The following is a 16757-nucleotide window of genomic DNA, read 5'->3' on the forward strand; positions in this document are numbered from 1 at the left end:
TTTTCACAATTCCTGACATTTAATCCAAGTAAAAATTCCCTGTCTTAGGTCACAAAGTTTACATACTAATTGAGTGTATTTGATAGCATTGCCTTTAAATTGTTTAAATTACGTCAAACGTAGCCTTCCACAAGCTTCCCACAATAAGTTGGGTGAATTTTGGCCCATTCCTCCCGACAGAGCTGGTGTAACTGAGTCAGGTTTGTAGGCCTCCTTGCTCGCACATGCTTTTTCAGTTCTGCCCACAAATGGATTGAGGTCAGGGCTTTGTGATGGCCGCTCCAATACCTTGACTTTATTGTCCTTAGGCCCTTTTGCCAGAACTTTGGAAGTATGCTTGGGGTCATTAACCATTTGGAAGACCCATTTGCGACCAAGCTGTAACATCCTGACTGTCTTGAGATGTTGCTTCAATATATCCACAGCATTTTTCTTCCGCATTTTCCTTCCCCACCGTAGTCTGGCTTTTATATGGTTGATTTGGAGCAGTGGCTTCTTCCTTAATGAGCGGCCTTTCAGGTTATGTCGATATCGGACTCGTTTTTACTGTGGATATAGATACTTTTGTACCTGTTTCCTCCAGCATTTTACACAAGGTCCTTTGCTGTACTGGGATTGATTTGCACTTTTCGCACAAGTACGTTCATCTCTAGGAGACAGAACGCGTCTCCTTCCTGAGTGGTGTGACGGCTGCGTGGTCCCATGGTGTTAATGCTTGCGTACTATTCTTTGTACAGATAAACGTGGTCCCTTCAGGAGTTTGGAAATTGCTCCCAAGGATGAACCAGACTTGTGGAGGTCTACAATGTGTTTTCTGAGGTCTTGGCTGATTTCTTTTGAGTTTCTCATGTCAAGCAGAGGCACTGAGTTTGAAGGTAGGCCTTAAAATACATCCACAGGTACACCTCCAATTGACTCGAATGATTTCAATTAGCCTCTCAGAAGCTTCTAAAGCCATGACATCATTTTCTGGAATTTTCCAAGCTGTTTAAAGGCACAGTTAACTGAGTGCTGTGAACTTCTGACACACTGGAATTGTGATACAGTGAAATAATCTGTCTGTAAACAATTGTTGGGAAGATGACTTGTATCATGCACAAAGTAGATATCCTAACCGACTTACCAAAACTATAGTATGGTAACAAGACATTTGTGGAGTGGTTGAAAAACTAGTTTTAGTGACGCCAACCTAAGTGTATGTAAACTTCCGACTTCAACTGTATATTAGGATGGGCTACAGTATGTGGAGAACACAGTATATATACACAGTGCATAAACAACAGTATATAAACCAGAATATGAGGTGACCTGTGTAAAATGACTATCTATATACATGGAGCATTAGTCTCAAGGTGCAGGGCAGAGAACCGGGCAGGTAGCTCGGTAGTGATTGCTGTTCAACAGTCGGATGGCCTGGTGATAGAAGCTGTTTTCGCTCTCTTATTTTTCTCCCCACCCCCCACCCATTAGAATCAGTGGTTCCCAGTAGTGGCACGTTCCATGTAAAACTGCCCAAGAGGAGAGGAGTGGAACTTGGCATCACCATCAGTGGTGAGTTACCTGATGCAAACGGCAGGGGGCGACGTAACCTAACAACCCTTGGCCTGCATATCTCTCTCTGTATGGATCAATGCTCTGTTATCCATAACTGTGGCCTAGACTGTCCTGAAAGCTACTGCCTCATTAAGTCAGATGAATAATAATGGTCCTCAAGCATTTATCACCTCTTTCACATTTTAATGAACCTGGAAAAGCAATGCAGGACAGTAACTCTCTACTACATATAATATGTTAGTGATGTCACAGATACTGAAGCTAGTAAGGCAGGCCATCAGTTGACTTGTGATACATGGAATGCTTTTGGACTGTGTGCACTAAAGTAGAACATGCAGGGATCCAGAGCAAATAAAAATAATTTGGGCAACAGTCAACTCCTGAAAGTGTTATTTGTATTCCCTGCCTGTCTGTCTCTGTGCATGTTATGAATGTTTAATTTAATGGTGCCTGTCTGTCTGAACAGCAAGCAAGAGACCTGACAAACCTCTGATCATCTCTAATATCAGGAAAGGAAGCATAGCCCACAGGTATGTCCAGCCTCCCAATCACATGGGGGAGATTCCTCAAACAAATGACTTGCTTTACTGCCTCAGGTCTGGGGTTAGTTTCACCTGGTCAGTATGAAATGATACTAGTCATGAGGAGAACCAAGAGTGTTTCCCAACCATGTGACCTTAAAATGATAGTTCACCCAAATTACAAAATAACTTATTGGTTTCCTTACCCTGTAAGCAGTCTATGGACAAGGTATGACTGCAATCCAGGCTTTGGTTTAGTTTCCATGGCACTGTTTCCACAGGTTAAAGTTTCAGAGGCTCAAATCCCATTCAAGTCATGAGACAGATATTGTAATTTTTCATCTATCATGTTAAAGGCATACTCCGAGATTTTGACAATGAGGCCCTTTATCTACTTCTCCAGAGTCAGATGACCGCATGGGTACCATTTTTATTTCTCTCTGTCCATTATGAAGTTAGAGGTAGTTTGGCAAGCCTATGCTAATTAGCGTTAGCACATGCCAGCAGATACCCATAGACTTCCAGTCAATGCGCTAATACTAGTTAGCATTTGCTCTAGTGCTAGTTAGCAACTTCCTTCAAACTGCACGCAGAGACATGTTATCCTTGAGTTCATCTGACTCTTGTGAATAAATACAAATCTCAGTGACTTAGTTGTGCTTCACAATCAATTTAAGATATATTAGAAAAATGCTATTATCAGTCCCTTGAAATCAAGTATGAGCAGCTTTGAGATGCAAAGCAAATGTCAGGTACAAACTCACACAGTATTATCAGATTTAGTTTAACTCCTGGTTTCATTTCCTGCCCACCTCTCACCTGCCTGCTTATAGGACGGGTACGTTGGAGCCAGGGGACAGGCTGCTGGCCATCGATAACGTGCGTCTGGAGAACTGCACCATGGAGGATGCTATGCACGTGCTTCAGCAGGCAGAGGACATGGTCAAGCTCCGGATCCAGAAGGACGAGGACAACGCTGGTAGGAGGAACACAGTCGTGCTTCAAAAATAGACATGCAGTCCTGAAGCTTATTTGCATGGAGAGGTGTGTCAAGAAGAGATGGACGGCAGGTAGCCTAGTGATTAAGAGCATTGGGCCAGTCCCCGAGATGACTAGGTGAAAGACTTGTCAATGTGCCTTTGATAAAGGCACTTACCCTAATTGCCCCTGTTAGTCGCTCTGGATAAGAGCGTCTGTTAAATGAAAATGTGCAAGAACACATTTCTATTCCATTAGGTTGAATTTCCCAGTAGAAACATATTTAGACTATCTATACATTTCTGTTAAATGACCTAATATAAACAGCGTTACATACCATTTGGTATAAGGAAGTTAGAATTTGTGATGGATGATTGTACTGTAATGCCCACTCTTATCAAATATTTTTATGTTCAACACCATCAGAAATACTTGGTAAAATGATATCTGAAAAATAACTGCGATTAAATGGTGACTTGGTATATGTCATGTGGCTGCTATATTTGTCCTACAAAATGTCTACTTATACATGTTTTATTTATGTCTCATAATGTCTCATAATGTCTCGTGGGAGCCGGTTTGGATGTGACCCATATTTGAGCTAGACTAGTTCATCCCTTTATGTAATTGTCATATTTTTCATGTGTATTCTCTCTCTGTCCCTGTCAGATGAGCTGGAGATGTCTGGTTCCATTATCTACACGGTGGAGCTAAAGCGTTACAACGGCCCGTTGGGTATCACCATCTCAGGCACAGAGGAGCCCTTTGACCCCATCGTCATCTCAGGCCTCACCAAGAATGGCCTGGCTGAAAGGTGAGAGGTCATGTGCCAAGGGCATGAGGTTGACTCTCCTATTATAAGAGTGGAAAAAATGTGATGAGACTACAGACTGGCTCCGTAGGTGGGATCTGCTCTGCTTCATTGGTACTGATCTGTATGGAGAGGTGAAAGCAATATGGCAGATGCCCACTTACCAGGCATCTGCTTTCACTCTCGGTTTTCTATGCAATTATTTAATATCAGTTTAGATAGGAGGCCTCTTTAGACTGTTGGACTATTGAGATGAACCTCCACTCTCCTGTTATGGTTGTGATGTATGGCTGAGAGGACGACCCTACAGACTATTGTTATGATTGTGATGTATGGCTGAGAGGACGACCCTACAGACTATTGTTATGATTGTGATGTATGGCTGAGAGGAGGACCCTACAGACTATTGTTATAGTTATGTACGGCTGAGAGGAGTACCCTACAGACTATTGTTATAGTTATGTATGGCTGAGAGGACAACCCTACAGACTATTGTTATAGTTATGTATGGCTGAGAGGAGGACCCTACAGACTATTGTTATAGTTATGTATGGCTGGGAGGAGGACCCTACAGACTATTGTTATGATTGTGATGTATGGCTGAGAGGAGGACCCTACAGACTATTGTTATGATTGTGATGTATGGCTGAGAGGAGGACCCTACAGACTATTGTTATAGTTATGTATGGCTGAGAGGAGGACCCTTCAGACTATTGTTATGATTGGCCTGTGTTGCCCACTAGAGTGGATATCTGTGGAAACAGCAAGCCCTCAAAGCCTCACTGTGATATTTAAAATATATCAATAAGCAATAGTATGGTCTGTTGTTTGTCAGTCAGCCCTTTATTACTGTCTGGTCAAACTGGACAGCTAGGCAGTTTTAAGGTCACAACCATATGGAAAAGCTTATGAAACTGGGGAGATATCAGCACTCTCTGAGATGGGACTCTCTAAGATGGGGAGATATCAGCACTCTCTGAGATGGGACTCTCTAAGATGGGGAGATATCAGCACTCTCTGAGATGGGACTCCCTAAGATGGGGAGATATCAGCACTCTCTGATAGCCTTCATCACCTTCTCATTACAGCCCAACCAATATATTGTTTCACCAATATTATTGGCCTTTTACCAATATATTGATATCTTCCGATAATTCCACAGATTTTTTTCAATAAATAGGATGAAAAAGGCAAATGTTACTTTTTAAAACATTATTATTACAGTCGGTGGGCTCAAACACGAGGTTACCAGAATAGCTGGAAGTTGCTTCCTTAGCAAAACCTCTCACAGACCTAGCCCAGTTTAAATCTGCATGTGCTTCAGGGATGGGAATAGAGCTGTGAAGGAGTGACTGGTCAGCTAAAGTGTTTTCCCTATTAAACCCAGGGTTATCATTTAACTGTGCGTGCGTGTTTATGTTCATGTTGTGTTTCTAATGTTGTCAGAATCTGTGTGTGGGTTTGGATGTGTGTTCATTTATGTGGTCTTCCTAGATGTGGATTGACGCTGGCCCAGGAAAATAGTTTCTTCTCTAGAAGATTTGATTCATGAAATTGTGAAATCAATTACTCTTATTGGCATCGTAACAATGATCGCCAGAGGAGTCAGACTGCAAGTCCCAACAGAATCACCTATATTCACAACAGCCTTATGTCCATGACCGTGGCAGTATAGGCGTGCCGCAACGTGGCATGAGATATCCTTCGCGTTGGCACACAAAACAGAAAAGTCTTCGAATGTTGTAACTACATGTCCATGCACGTTGAGGACATTACATCATGTAATAGCATCATGCCATGTGATGACATGATGTAACGTCCTCAACGTGTATGGACATGTAGTTAAAACATTCGAAGACTCTTCTGTTGGTTTTAGGTGGTTTGAACAACCAATTACCGATGTCGTAACGTTGACTATCATTAAATGTGAAGCCTGTATATTATGAAATCAGTTCTGTGTGATTTAATTATACGATTAAACTAATCATTTAACTTTAGATTTCTTCACCATTTCAGCGTGGGGATGATCTACGCGTTCTCTGGTCTTGTCCTTTGGTAGAGTTGCCAACCATTTCAGCATGTAGTGACAGCTCCATGTTTTCTGATCTCAATGTACATTTTGTCGGGAGTTCTTTATAAGCACTCGTCTTGGAGGGCGGTTCCATTACGTTTGGGGTATAATGTCTGTCCTTACGGGGGTGTGGCCACTGACTAGTTATGACTTTATATGAAAACCAGTACTCTCTTTAAGAAGGCTAACATCACATTTAATCTTTTCAAAAGTAGTCCTATACTCAATAATTTATTTTATACAACATTAAGATCCATAATTGGGAAGTGTATACAAACAAAAAAACAGTGTGTCTTCTGTCCTTCATGACGTCACCAAATGAAACAAACTTTTCGTCCATGGACCACTCCAACTTCTTGGAGTACAGAAATACTGCTCAATTATTCCACCTTTTGACGTTACCGTACTGCAAAGTCTTTCTTTGTGGTGACAAAGGGATTCTCCACCTTCATTTGGGCAGAGTGGGGAAGGGAGTTTCGGTATTTACGTCCGTCATAAACCTGTGGTGAGAGAGGGGTTCTGCTATGATCCTCACCCAAAAAGGGCACGTCGTGACACCAATTACCGCGTTGCTTTATTATCTATTGTTTATTATATGCTGGATATGTTTGTAGTTTTGTACCCTTGGAAATGACAATGTTTTCAGTGGCATCTTCCTCCTTCAAAGGGATACAAATATTATATTCTAATGTTTGCAGGACTGGTGCCATCCATATAGGGGACCGTGTCTTGGCCATTAACTGTGTGAGTCTGAAGGGGAAACCACTGAGTGAGGCCATCCATCTGCTCCAGATGGCCGGAGAGACGGTCACCCTCAAGATAAAAAAACGGCAAGACGGTATGTATCGTTATTGTTAAGTTTGTTAATTAAATTGTTTTTTTTTTTTTTCTTTCATGGAAGGGGATGTGAAGCCTCCTTTATTGAAGACTTAGTGGGTTCGATCCCCGGGACCACCCATACGTAGAATGTATGCACACATGACTGTAAGTCGCTTTGGATAAAAGCGTCTGCTAAATGGCATATATTATTATTATATTAAGACTCCGACTGGATGGAAGGAAAGACTGCCATCATTAGATTTGATGTTGACAAACTGAATATTCTCTCGTTGGAAGCATTTCATTGACATAATTAAATAGAGCTGGATCGATATTTTTTTGCTCCCATACTGATTTAGATTTTGGGGGGGGGACAAAGCTTACCTATACCGATATATCTGCCGATATGCAGTTTTACAGTGGAGAAATTAGTGTCATTTTTCCGTTCCGAGTTCCATCTCCGGCCCCGCGCTTGAGGTGGTGTCCATTGCCAAAGCGCTCTGCGTGACATTCCGAGCCAACCTAAAATGGGACAAGCACATCTGACATTACCACCGAAGGGAACCGGAGGCTCTTCATGATGAACCGTCTTCGCCACTTCACCCTCCCCCTGAAGACCTTCTGGCAGTCTACACCTGCTTTGTCCATCCAGTGCTCGAGTACACTGCTCCGGTATTGCACCCATGTGTCACAACCAGTTTGACAAGGTCCAACGAAGTGCAACCTAAATCAACATGGGCCCCACCTACACCCCCTACGACTCTGCATGCAATGACCTGGGCTTTACAGACCTTGGAAATCCTGCCGCACCTGCCTCTGCTGATCCTTTGGCCCAGAAGCTTGTATAATCCCAGGATTACAGTATATGTCTGCCTCCGACGAGAGGACATGTCATTAGCCGATCTACCTGATGCAGTCACAAACTGAACTTTGACAGATACTACAACAGCCTTATGCCTTACATTGAGAGATTGCTTAATGCTGCTTGACTGTAATGTTGTATACGAGATCTTCATTAGTATTTGATTTACTTACATAGGTCTATGTATGCTGTAATTCAGCTTTTAGCTGCAAACGTGTACAGTACAATTCAAATAACCTTCAATATATGTATTTATTTATTTAACCTTTTATTTAACCAGGCAAGTCAGTTAAAAACATTCTTATTGACAATGACGGCCTACCAAAAGGCAAAAGGCCTTCTGCGGGGACGGGGGCCTGGAATTATACAAATAAATACAATATAAATATAAGTATAGGACACAACACTACATGAAGAGAGACTTAAAGACGATAACATAACAAGGCGGCAAAACATGACAACACAGCATGGTAGCAACACAACATGACAACCACATGGTAGCAACACAACATGGTAGTAGCACAAAAACATGGTACGAACATTATTGGGCAAAGTCAACAGCACAAAGGTCAAGAAGGTGGAGACAACAGCCACAACTGTCAGTAAGAGTATCCACGATTGAGTCTTTGAATGAAGAGATTTGAGATTAAACTGTTCAGTTTGAGTGTTTGTTGCAGTAGCGAACTGAAAAGCGGAGCGACCCAAGGATGTGTGTGCTTTGGGGACCTTTAACAGAATGTGACTGGCAGAATGGGTGTTGTATGTGGAGAATGAGTGCTGCAGTAGATATCTCAGAAAGGGAGGAGTTAGGCCTAAGAGGGTTTTAAAAATATGCTTCAACCAGTGGGTCTTGCAACGGGTATACAGAGATTGCAGTGATGTGTCCTATAAGGAGCATTAGTGGCAAATCTGATGGCCGAATGGTAAAGAACATCTAGCCGCTCGAGAGCACCCTTAACTGCCGATCTATAAATTGTCTCAGTAATCTAGCATGGGTAGGATGGTCATCTGAATCGGGGTTAGTTTGGCAGCTTGGGTGAAAGAGGAGTGATTACGATAGAGGAAACCAATTCTAATTTTTACTTTAGCCTGCAGCTTTGATATGTGCTGAGAGAAGGACAGTGTACTGTCTAGCCATACTCCAAAGTACTTGTATGAGGTGACTACCACAAGCTCCAAACCCTCAGGGATAGTAATCACACCAGTGGGAAGAGGGGCATTCTTCTTACCAAACCACATGACCTTTGTTTTGGAGGTGTTCAGAACAAGGTTAAGGGCAGAGAAAGCTTGTTGGACACTAAGAAAGCTTTGTTGTAGAGCATTTAACACAAAATCCGGGGATGGGCCAGCTGAGTATAAGACTATCATCTGCATATACAGTTGAAGTCGGAAGTTCACATACACTTAGGTTGGAGTCAATAAAACTCGTTTTTTTCAACCACTCCACACATTTCTTGTTAACAAACTATAGTTTTGGCAAGTCAATTAGGTCATCTACTTTGTGCATGACACAAGTAAAGTTTACATACACCTTAGCCAACTATATTTAAATTCAGTTTTTCACAATTCCTGACATTTAATCCTAGTAAATATTCCCTGTTTTAGGTCAGTTATGATCAACACCTAATTTTAAGAATGTGAAATGTCAGAATAATAGTGGAGAGATTTCTTTCAGCTTTTATTTCTTTCATCACATTCTCAGTGGGTCAGAAGTTTACATACACTCGATTAGTATTTGGTAGCATTGCTTCAATATATCCACATTCTTTTTCTACATCATGATGCCATCTATTTTGTGAAGGGCACCAGTCCCTCCTGCAGCAAAGCACCCACAAAACATGATGCTGCCACCCCTGTGCTTCTGAGTTTGGGATGGTGTTCTTTGGTTTGCTAGCCTCCCCCTTTTTCCTCCAAACATAAAGATGGTCATTATGGCCAAACAGTTCTATATTTGTTTCATCAGACCAGAGGACATTTCTCCAAAAAGTACGATCTTTGTCCCCATGTGCAGTTGCAAACCATAGTCTGGCTTTTTATGGTGGTTTTGAAGCAGTGGCTTCTTCCTTGCTGAGCGGCCTTTCAGGTTATGTCGATATAGGACACGTTTTACTGTGGATATAGATACTTTTGTACCTGTTTCCTCCATTATCTTAACAAGGTTCTTTGCTGCTGTTCTGGGATTAATCTGAGCTTTTTGCACCGAAGTACGTTAATCTCCAGGAGACCGAACGTGTCTCCTTCCTGAGTGGTATGACTTCTGCGTGGTCCCATGGTGTTTATACTTGCGTACTATTGGAGGTCTACAATGGTGTTTATACATACGTACTATTGGAGGTCTACAATTGAGGTCTACAATGGTGTTTATACATACGTACTATTGGAGGTCTACAATGGTGTTTATACATACGTACTATTGGAGGTCTACAATTTGGAGGTCTACAAAAATGTTTAGGACGTCTTGGCTGATTTCTTTTGATTTTCCCATGATGTCAAGCAAAGAGGCACTGAGTTTGAAGGTAGGCCTTGAAATACATCCACAGGTACACCTCCAATTGACTCAAATGATGTTAATTAGCCTATCAGAAGCTTCTGAAGCCATGACATCATTTTCTGGAGTTTTCCAAGCTGTTTAAAGGCGGTCAATTTAGTGTATGTAAACTTCTGACCCACTGGAATTGTGATACAGTGAATTTTAAGTGAAATAATCTGTCTGTAAACAATTGTTGGAGAAATTACATGTCATACACACAGTAATGTCCTAACCAACTTGCCAAAACTATAGTTCAACAAGAAATTAGTAGAGTGGTTGAAAAACTAGTTTTAATGACTCCAACCTAAGTGTATGTTAACTTCCGACTTCAACTGTCTGTGTATGTATGTGTATTTATTTTGTACACCAAACATTAGGAATACCTTGCTAATATTGCATTGCACCCCCACTTTTGTCCTCAGAACAGCCTCAATTCATCAGGGCATGGACTTTACAAGGTGTCAAAAGCGATCCACAGGGATTCTGGTCCAGGTTGACTCCCACAGTTGTCAAGTTGGCTGGATTTCCTTTGGGTGGTGGACCATTATTGAAACACACAGGAAACTGTTAAGCTTGAAAACCTCAGCAGCGTTGCTGTTCTTGACACAAACCGATGCACCTGCTACCATACCCCGTTCATAGGCACTTCAGTCTTTTATCTTGCCCATTCCCTCTCTAAATGGCACACATACACAATCCATGTCTCAATTGTCTCAAGGCTTTAAAAATCCAACTTTAGCCTGTCTCCTCTTCATCTGCACTGATTGAAGTGGATTTATCAAGTGACATCAATAAGGAATCATAGCTTTCACCTGGTCTGTCTGTCATGGAAGGAGCAGGTTTTCTTAATGTTTTGTACCCTCAGTGTATTTTATTACATAATTGAGTTCTGATTCTCACTTAACTCTCCACTGACTTTGTTCCCATGCAGAATCAGATGTGCAGCAGATGTCCGAGCAGGCAGGGTTCCTGAGCGACACAGAGGATGAGCTGACTGACTCTCAGAAGACCAGTAAACATTCAGGGGTGTACTCTGCCACCGTGCCCAGCATGGACTCTGCCATGAGCTCCTGGGACGGCTCCGGCATCGACGCTGACTACGGCAGCCAAGGTGAGGACAGAACATGGACGCGTAGTCATTACCAGTTTAGTCCACTTTAGATTGATATGCTCACATGACTCTCCTGAAATCAGTTGTTGGGTGTGTAGAAAGTTAAGTTTTTTTTGTTTGTTTTTGTCGCTTGTGTGCAGGAACGTATCTCCACAGAGCTGCAGATTTGACTTTCCAGCCTAATGAGTGGAGACGCACCAAACCACCCAGGACCCAACCCAACTCCATCTCCACTGGCCTTACCGGCCTTACCCACCACTCTCACCTCTACGATGGGAGATACACTGAGGATGACTGGGATACGGCTGCTGGGTGAGTGCCTACTTTAGGCCAACAGGATGCAGCAAGTATAAGACACTACAGTGAAATTATTACTTGCAAGCTCTTGCAAACAGCAGTATTCAGTATCAAAGTGAGAGGACATTATATAAAGGAAAGGAGACACACAAGAAATATGAAGAGAAAGAACACGAGAATGCATGCTATATACAGGGTCGGTGCCAGTGCCATGATTACAATGAGCATGGGGTACTGCTGCCTGGTTCCGGGGCTGTTTGTGCTTTTTCCAAGTCATAAAACACATAATACAGATCTGGCTAATGAATTTGATAGTTGTAATAATTTGTTTCATTCTGTGGCTTTCAGTGTTGTTCTTTTTTCCTTTTAATCTACGTGTATGCCTTCTGTATGCCTCCATGTATGTAAGCAATGATCATAAATGTTGAAGTGAGGTACAAAAAAATCTGGTCTGGTTTAGTCTAAAACTCTGTATTGATTCACTGACAGCTATTGATTTGGAATGTGAATCCAATAAATCTGCAATGTCACTCAAATATTTGGATTTAGAATGTTTTCACCACAGTTGTTTCATTCCTCCATTTTATCTGCTCCTACCTGTGCTTTTTCTCCCTTTTTCAGGTACTCTCTCTCTCATCTGCTTTACTAACTGCACGTGAGGCTCCTGGTGTTTCACATAAACGTGTATTTTTCTGTCGCTTTTTGTCTTCACCAAACCTGCCCCTCTAAAACACCCAAAGGCCCCATGGACACATCTCTGCCTTGTCTGTTGCCTCACTCTTAACTCTTCACTTGATTTTTTTCTGAACTTTTGTGGCTTTTTGAGTGGCTTATCTTTTAAACGATGAACTATCTGCATGAAGACTCTATTGTAAGGGACTACACTGTTTTGTGTTAGAGAGAGCGTTTACTCTTGCCCTCACTTAGGCCTGAAAGGTTTTTAAAGGACCTCTCAACGTCATGCAGTCCATTGCCTGCATTACCCACGCTGCTTTGCAGGCAACAACTGTTTCAAACCAGTCTCAAAACACCCCAGTCTCTGGACAGCAAGACTCCTCTCATGTTCTGGTTCCTGCATTGTCATAGATACGCCAGCCCCCCTAGTTACCATGGCACCCGGAAACAGGAGGATAGCTTCTGGTCCCAGGCACTGCAGGACCTAGAGACCTGCGGCCAATCAGAGATACTCAGGGAGCTGGAGGTAAGCTCCCTCTATCTGTCCCAATCTGCTACTAAAAGAAACAATTGGGGCGGCAGGTAGCCTAGTGGTTAGAGCGTTGGTCCAGTAACTGAAAGGTTGCTTAATCGAATCCCCGAGCTGACAATGTAAAAATCTGTCGTACTGCCCCTGAACAAGGCAGTTTATCCACTGCTCCTGGGCCGTCATTGTAAATAAGAATTTGTTCTTAACTGACTTGCCTAGTTAAATAAAATACAAATAAATAAAAGCCTGATTGTCTCTAGACCGTCCAGACTCCTGCTGCCACTTTGATCATTGGAGACATTGGCACAAAGCCTCCCTATTAAATCAAGCTGTGAGTGTGCATGTCTTCAGTTATACATGTATATCATGTTATTTTATTCACACACCTGTAATTTAACAATCCTCTTGTCTTCTCCCAGGCGTCCATGACTGGCAGCACTCTCAGCCTGTATCTGGAGGAAACGAGGTCCCAGGATGACTCAGTGCTACAGAGCAGAATCAGTCCTGTGAAGAGGGGTCCCATTCATGACGAGCCTAAAACCAAAAGCAACCTGCAGAGGTCAAACAGGACCAGGGACACACCACCCAGGGGGAGAGGGGAGCCCCAGGAGACCAGCTCCCCTACAACCCTGGAACTACTGAAGGTACATGGCAGGATTGGAGGCAGCATCTCAATTCTGTTAATTTAGGAAGTGCATTGAAGTTCCTATTCAAGAACTGAAAAATAATCTGAATTTCAGACTTGTACAAAAGGCCAGCCTTCTCAATCTGATTGGCCTGCAGCCCTGTCAATCACTCTTCATACCTCTGTTCACCTCTGTTCGCTTGGACACATTCCAGGGCTCCAGCCCCGCATACCTTGTGTTAGATTGTGTTCACTTGCCGTCTCAAGAAGAAACAAGTATTTTGTAATGACGGACTTCAACATGCTGTTTGCCCATCGTCAAGTGCTGTGTATCCATCAAACATGTAAGTGTTGTGAAATATGTATAGATGAGCAATGTCTGACCCAGGGCGAGGCCTATTTGTTAGGCTTTGATTGTTTGAGTGAAGTTTGTTATGGTTAGCTTGTAGCTAATGCTAGCGCTATTGTTATTCATGCCATATTATATATAAGTAGCCTATTGCATTTCTACATGTGTTGCTATACCTTTGCATTCATCCATGTTTATATTATGCCACAATTGTATTTTTGGATTATTGTATTGCATGTACAGTACCAGTCAAAAGTTTGTACACATACTCATTCAAGGGTTTTTCTTTATTTTTACTATTTTCTACATTGTAGAATAATAGTGAAGACATCAAAACTGAGATTCTTCAAAGTAGCCACCGTTTGCCTTGATGACAGCTTTGAACACTCTTGGGCATACTCGCTTCACCTAGAATGCTTTTCCAACAGTCTTGAAGTAGTTCCCACATATGCTGAGCACTTGTTGGTTGCTTTTCCTTCACTGTGCAGTCCAACTCCTCCCAAACCATCTCAATTGGTTTGAGGTCGGGTGATTGTGGAAGCCAGATCTTCTGTTGCAGCACTCCATCACTCTCCTTCTTGATCAAATAACCCTGGAGGTGTGTTGGGTCATTGTCCTGTTGAAAAACAAATGATAGTCCCACAAAGCACTGTAGCAGCCATGCTGGTTTGCCTTGAAATATTTATTTTTATTTTTGGGGGGGTGAATTTTACCCCTTTTTTCTCCCCAATTTCGTGGTATCCAATTGTTGTAGTAGCTACTATCTTGTCTCATTGCTACAACTCCCGTACGGGCTCGGGACAGACTAAGGTTGAAAGTCATGCGTCCTCCGATACACAACCCAACCAGCCGTACTGCTTCTTAACACAGCGCGCATCCAACCCGGAAGCCAGCCGCACCAATGTGTCGGAGGGTACACCGTGCACCTGGCAACCTTGGTTAGCGCTCACTGCGCCCGGCCCGCCACAGGAGTCGCTGGTGCGCGATGAGACAAGGACATCCCTACCGTCCAAGCCCTCCCTAACCCGGACGACACTTGGCCAATTGTGCGTCGCCCCACGGACCCTCCCGGTCGCGGCCGGTTACGACAGAGCCTGGGCGCGAACCCAGGGACTCTGATGGCACAGCTGGCGCTGCAGTACAGCGCCCTTAACCACTGCGCCACCCGGGAGGCCCTTGCCTTGAATTCTTAATGAATCACTGACAGTGTCCATGCATCACGGTAGGAACCACACATGCGAAGATCATCAGTTCACCTACTTTGCGCCACAAAGACACGGCGGTTGAAACCAAAAATCTCAAATTTGGACTCATCAGACCAAAGGACAGATTTCCACAGGTCTAATGTACATTGCACATGTTTCTTGGCCCAAGCAAGTCTCTTCTTCTTATCGGTGTCCTTAAGTAGTGGTTTCTTTGCAGCAATTCGACTATGAAGGCCTGATTTATTCAGTCTCCTCTGAACAGTTGATGTTGAAGTGCGTCTGTTACTGTGAAGCATTTATTTGTGCTGAAATTTGATGCTGGTAACTGAAGAAATTAATTTATCTTCTGCAGCAGAGGTAACTTTGCGTCTTCCTTTCCTGTGGTGGTGCTCATGAGAACCTGTTTCATCATCAGTGCTTGGTGGTTTTTGCAACTGCACTTGAAGAAACTTTCAAAGTTCTTGACATTTTTCACCTTGACTGAACTTCATGTCTTAAGGTAATGATGGACTGTTGTTTCTCTTTGCTTATTTGAGCTTTTCTTGCCATAATAGTGGCTTGGTATTTTACTAAAAAGGGCTATCTTCTGTATACCACCCCTACCTTGTCACAACAAAACTGATTGGCTGAAACACATTAAGAAGTAAAGAAATTCCACAAATTAACTTGAAATGCATTCCAGGTGACTACCTCATGAAGCTGGTTGAGAGAATGCCAAGAGTGTGCAAAGCTGTCATCAAGGCAAAGGGTGGCTACTTTGAATAATCTCAAATATAAAATCTATTTTTGTTTAAAAAAAAATTGGTTACTACATGAATCCATATGTGTTATTTCATAGTTTTGATGTCTCCACAATTATTTTACAATGTACAAAAACCTTGGAATGAGTAGGTGTCCAAACTTTTGACTGGTACTGTGTTTCTATTTCTTAGTCTCTTAAGTGGATCCTAATGCTTGTATTGTTTCTCCATTTTTAGAACCACACAACAATATAAAGAACATTAATGGAATCAGCTGTGTCGGTGTGTGGTGGTGACCAAATGTTCAGTATGGGCCTCAGCATGGACAACACTGTAGTGAGAAGAACCTAAGCAATCAGCATAAGTTACTAGCGGGTGAGGGCATTCACAGCCGAGCTCCTATTAACAATTTTTTTTTCATTTTTAATTTAGCTACCAATAGTTTTTTTAATTCGAGACAGATTCTAACCTGCTATAGTTAAGATGTTGAGATACCCAAAGAGGAGTTTGTGCGTATCACCACGAGACAACCATCACCACCCACCTCAGCCCACCCCCGCCATACGAAGCGGTCACGCACCTGAGCCTTCCTCACTTTCTCATCCAAGAGACTACTACAAGCCCTGCTCCAGGCCTTCTCAGTGGTGAGTGACCACACCCTCTCCAGTTAGGCGCTGCAGAGGGACTACTGATCTATGAGCAGGAAGAGCTCAGGAGGGCATACTCTAGGTCCTCCCGGCCTGAGTCACCACCACGGGAGCACCATTACTGCCGTTATTCTCCTGACCGCAACCGCTCTAGGCCCCCCTGGCTAGAGCCATCGTCATGGCCACAGAAGCACCAACGCTGCTGATACTTCCATAGTCAGCCCGGCTGCTTACCTGAGACTCAACTCCAGGCCTCCCCGGCCAGAGTGTTCACCACCTCAATGGGAGCATTGGGACTTCTACTACGTTCCGAAGGGGCCCACAAGGCGTAGTCGCTCCAGTCCCTACCCGGCTGGAGCCTACGTATCTTTAAAAAAAATGTTTTATATGTTTTACATCCCTTTTTCTCCCCAATTTTGTGGTATCCAATTGG

At 43.0% G+C, this 16757-nt stretch overlaps 1 protein-coding gene across 6 annotated transcripts in view; it reads left to right on the top strand.

The window, feature by feature from the left end:
- The window catches only part of grip2a (glutamate receptor interacting protein 2a), a 53869-nt gene that overhangs the window by 30329 nt on the left and 6783 nt on the right, over positions 1–16757 (top strand). For 3 of the 6 annotated variants that reach the window (XM_046365063.1, XM_046365064.1, XM_046365065.1), the window contains exons 14-22: positions 1471–1551; positions 2021–2084; positions 2909–3054; positions 3723–3867; positions 6634–6773; positions 11078–11257; positions 11398–11569; positions 12641–12755; positions 13178–13402. In XM_046365063.1, the coding sequence (XP_046221019.1) occupies positions 1471–1551; positions 2021–2084; positions 2909–3054; positions 3723–3867; positions 6634–6773; positions 11078–11257; positions 11398–11569; positions 12641–12755; positions 13178–13402 (1268 nt within the window). The other 3 variants (XR_006840879.1, XR_006840880.1, XM_046365066.1) reach the window with 3 other exon arrangements.

This window comes from Oncorhynchus gorbuscha, linkage group LG10 (genome assembly GCF_021184085.1).
Source record: "Oncorhynchus gorbuscha isolate QuinsamMale2020 ecotype Even-year linkage group LG10, OgorEven_v1.0, whole genome shotgun sequence".
Taxonomy (NCBI): domain Eukaryota; kingdom Metazoa; phylum Chordata; class Actinopteri; order Salmoniformes; family Salmonidae; genus Oncorhynchus; species Oncorhynchus gorbuscha.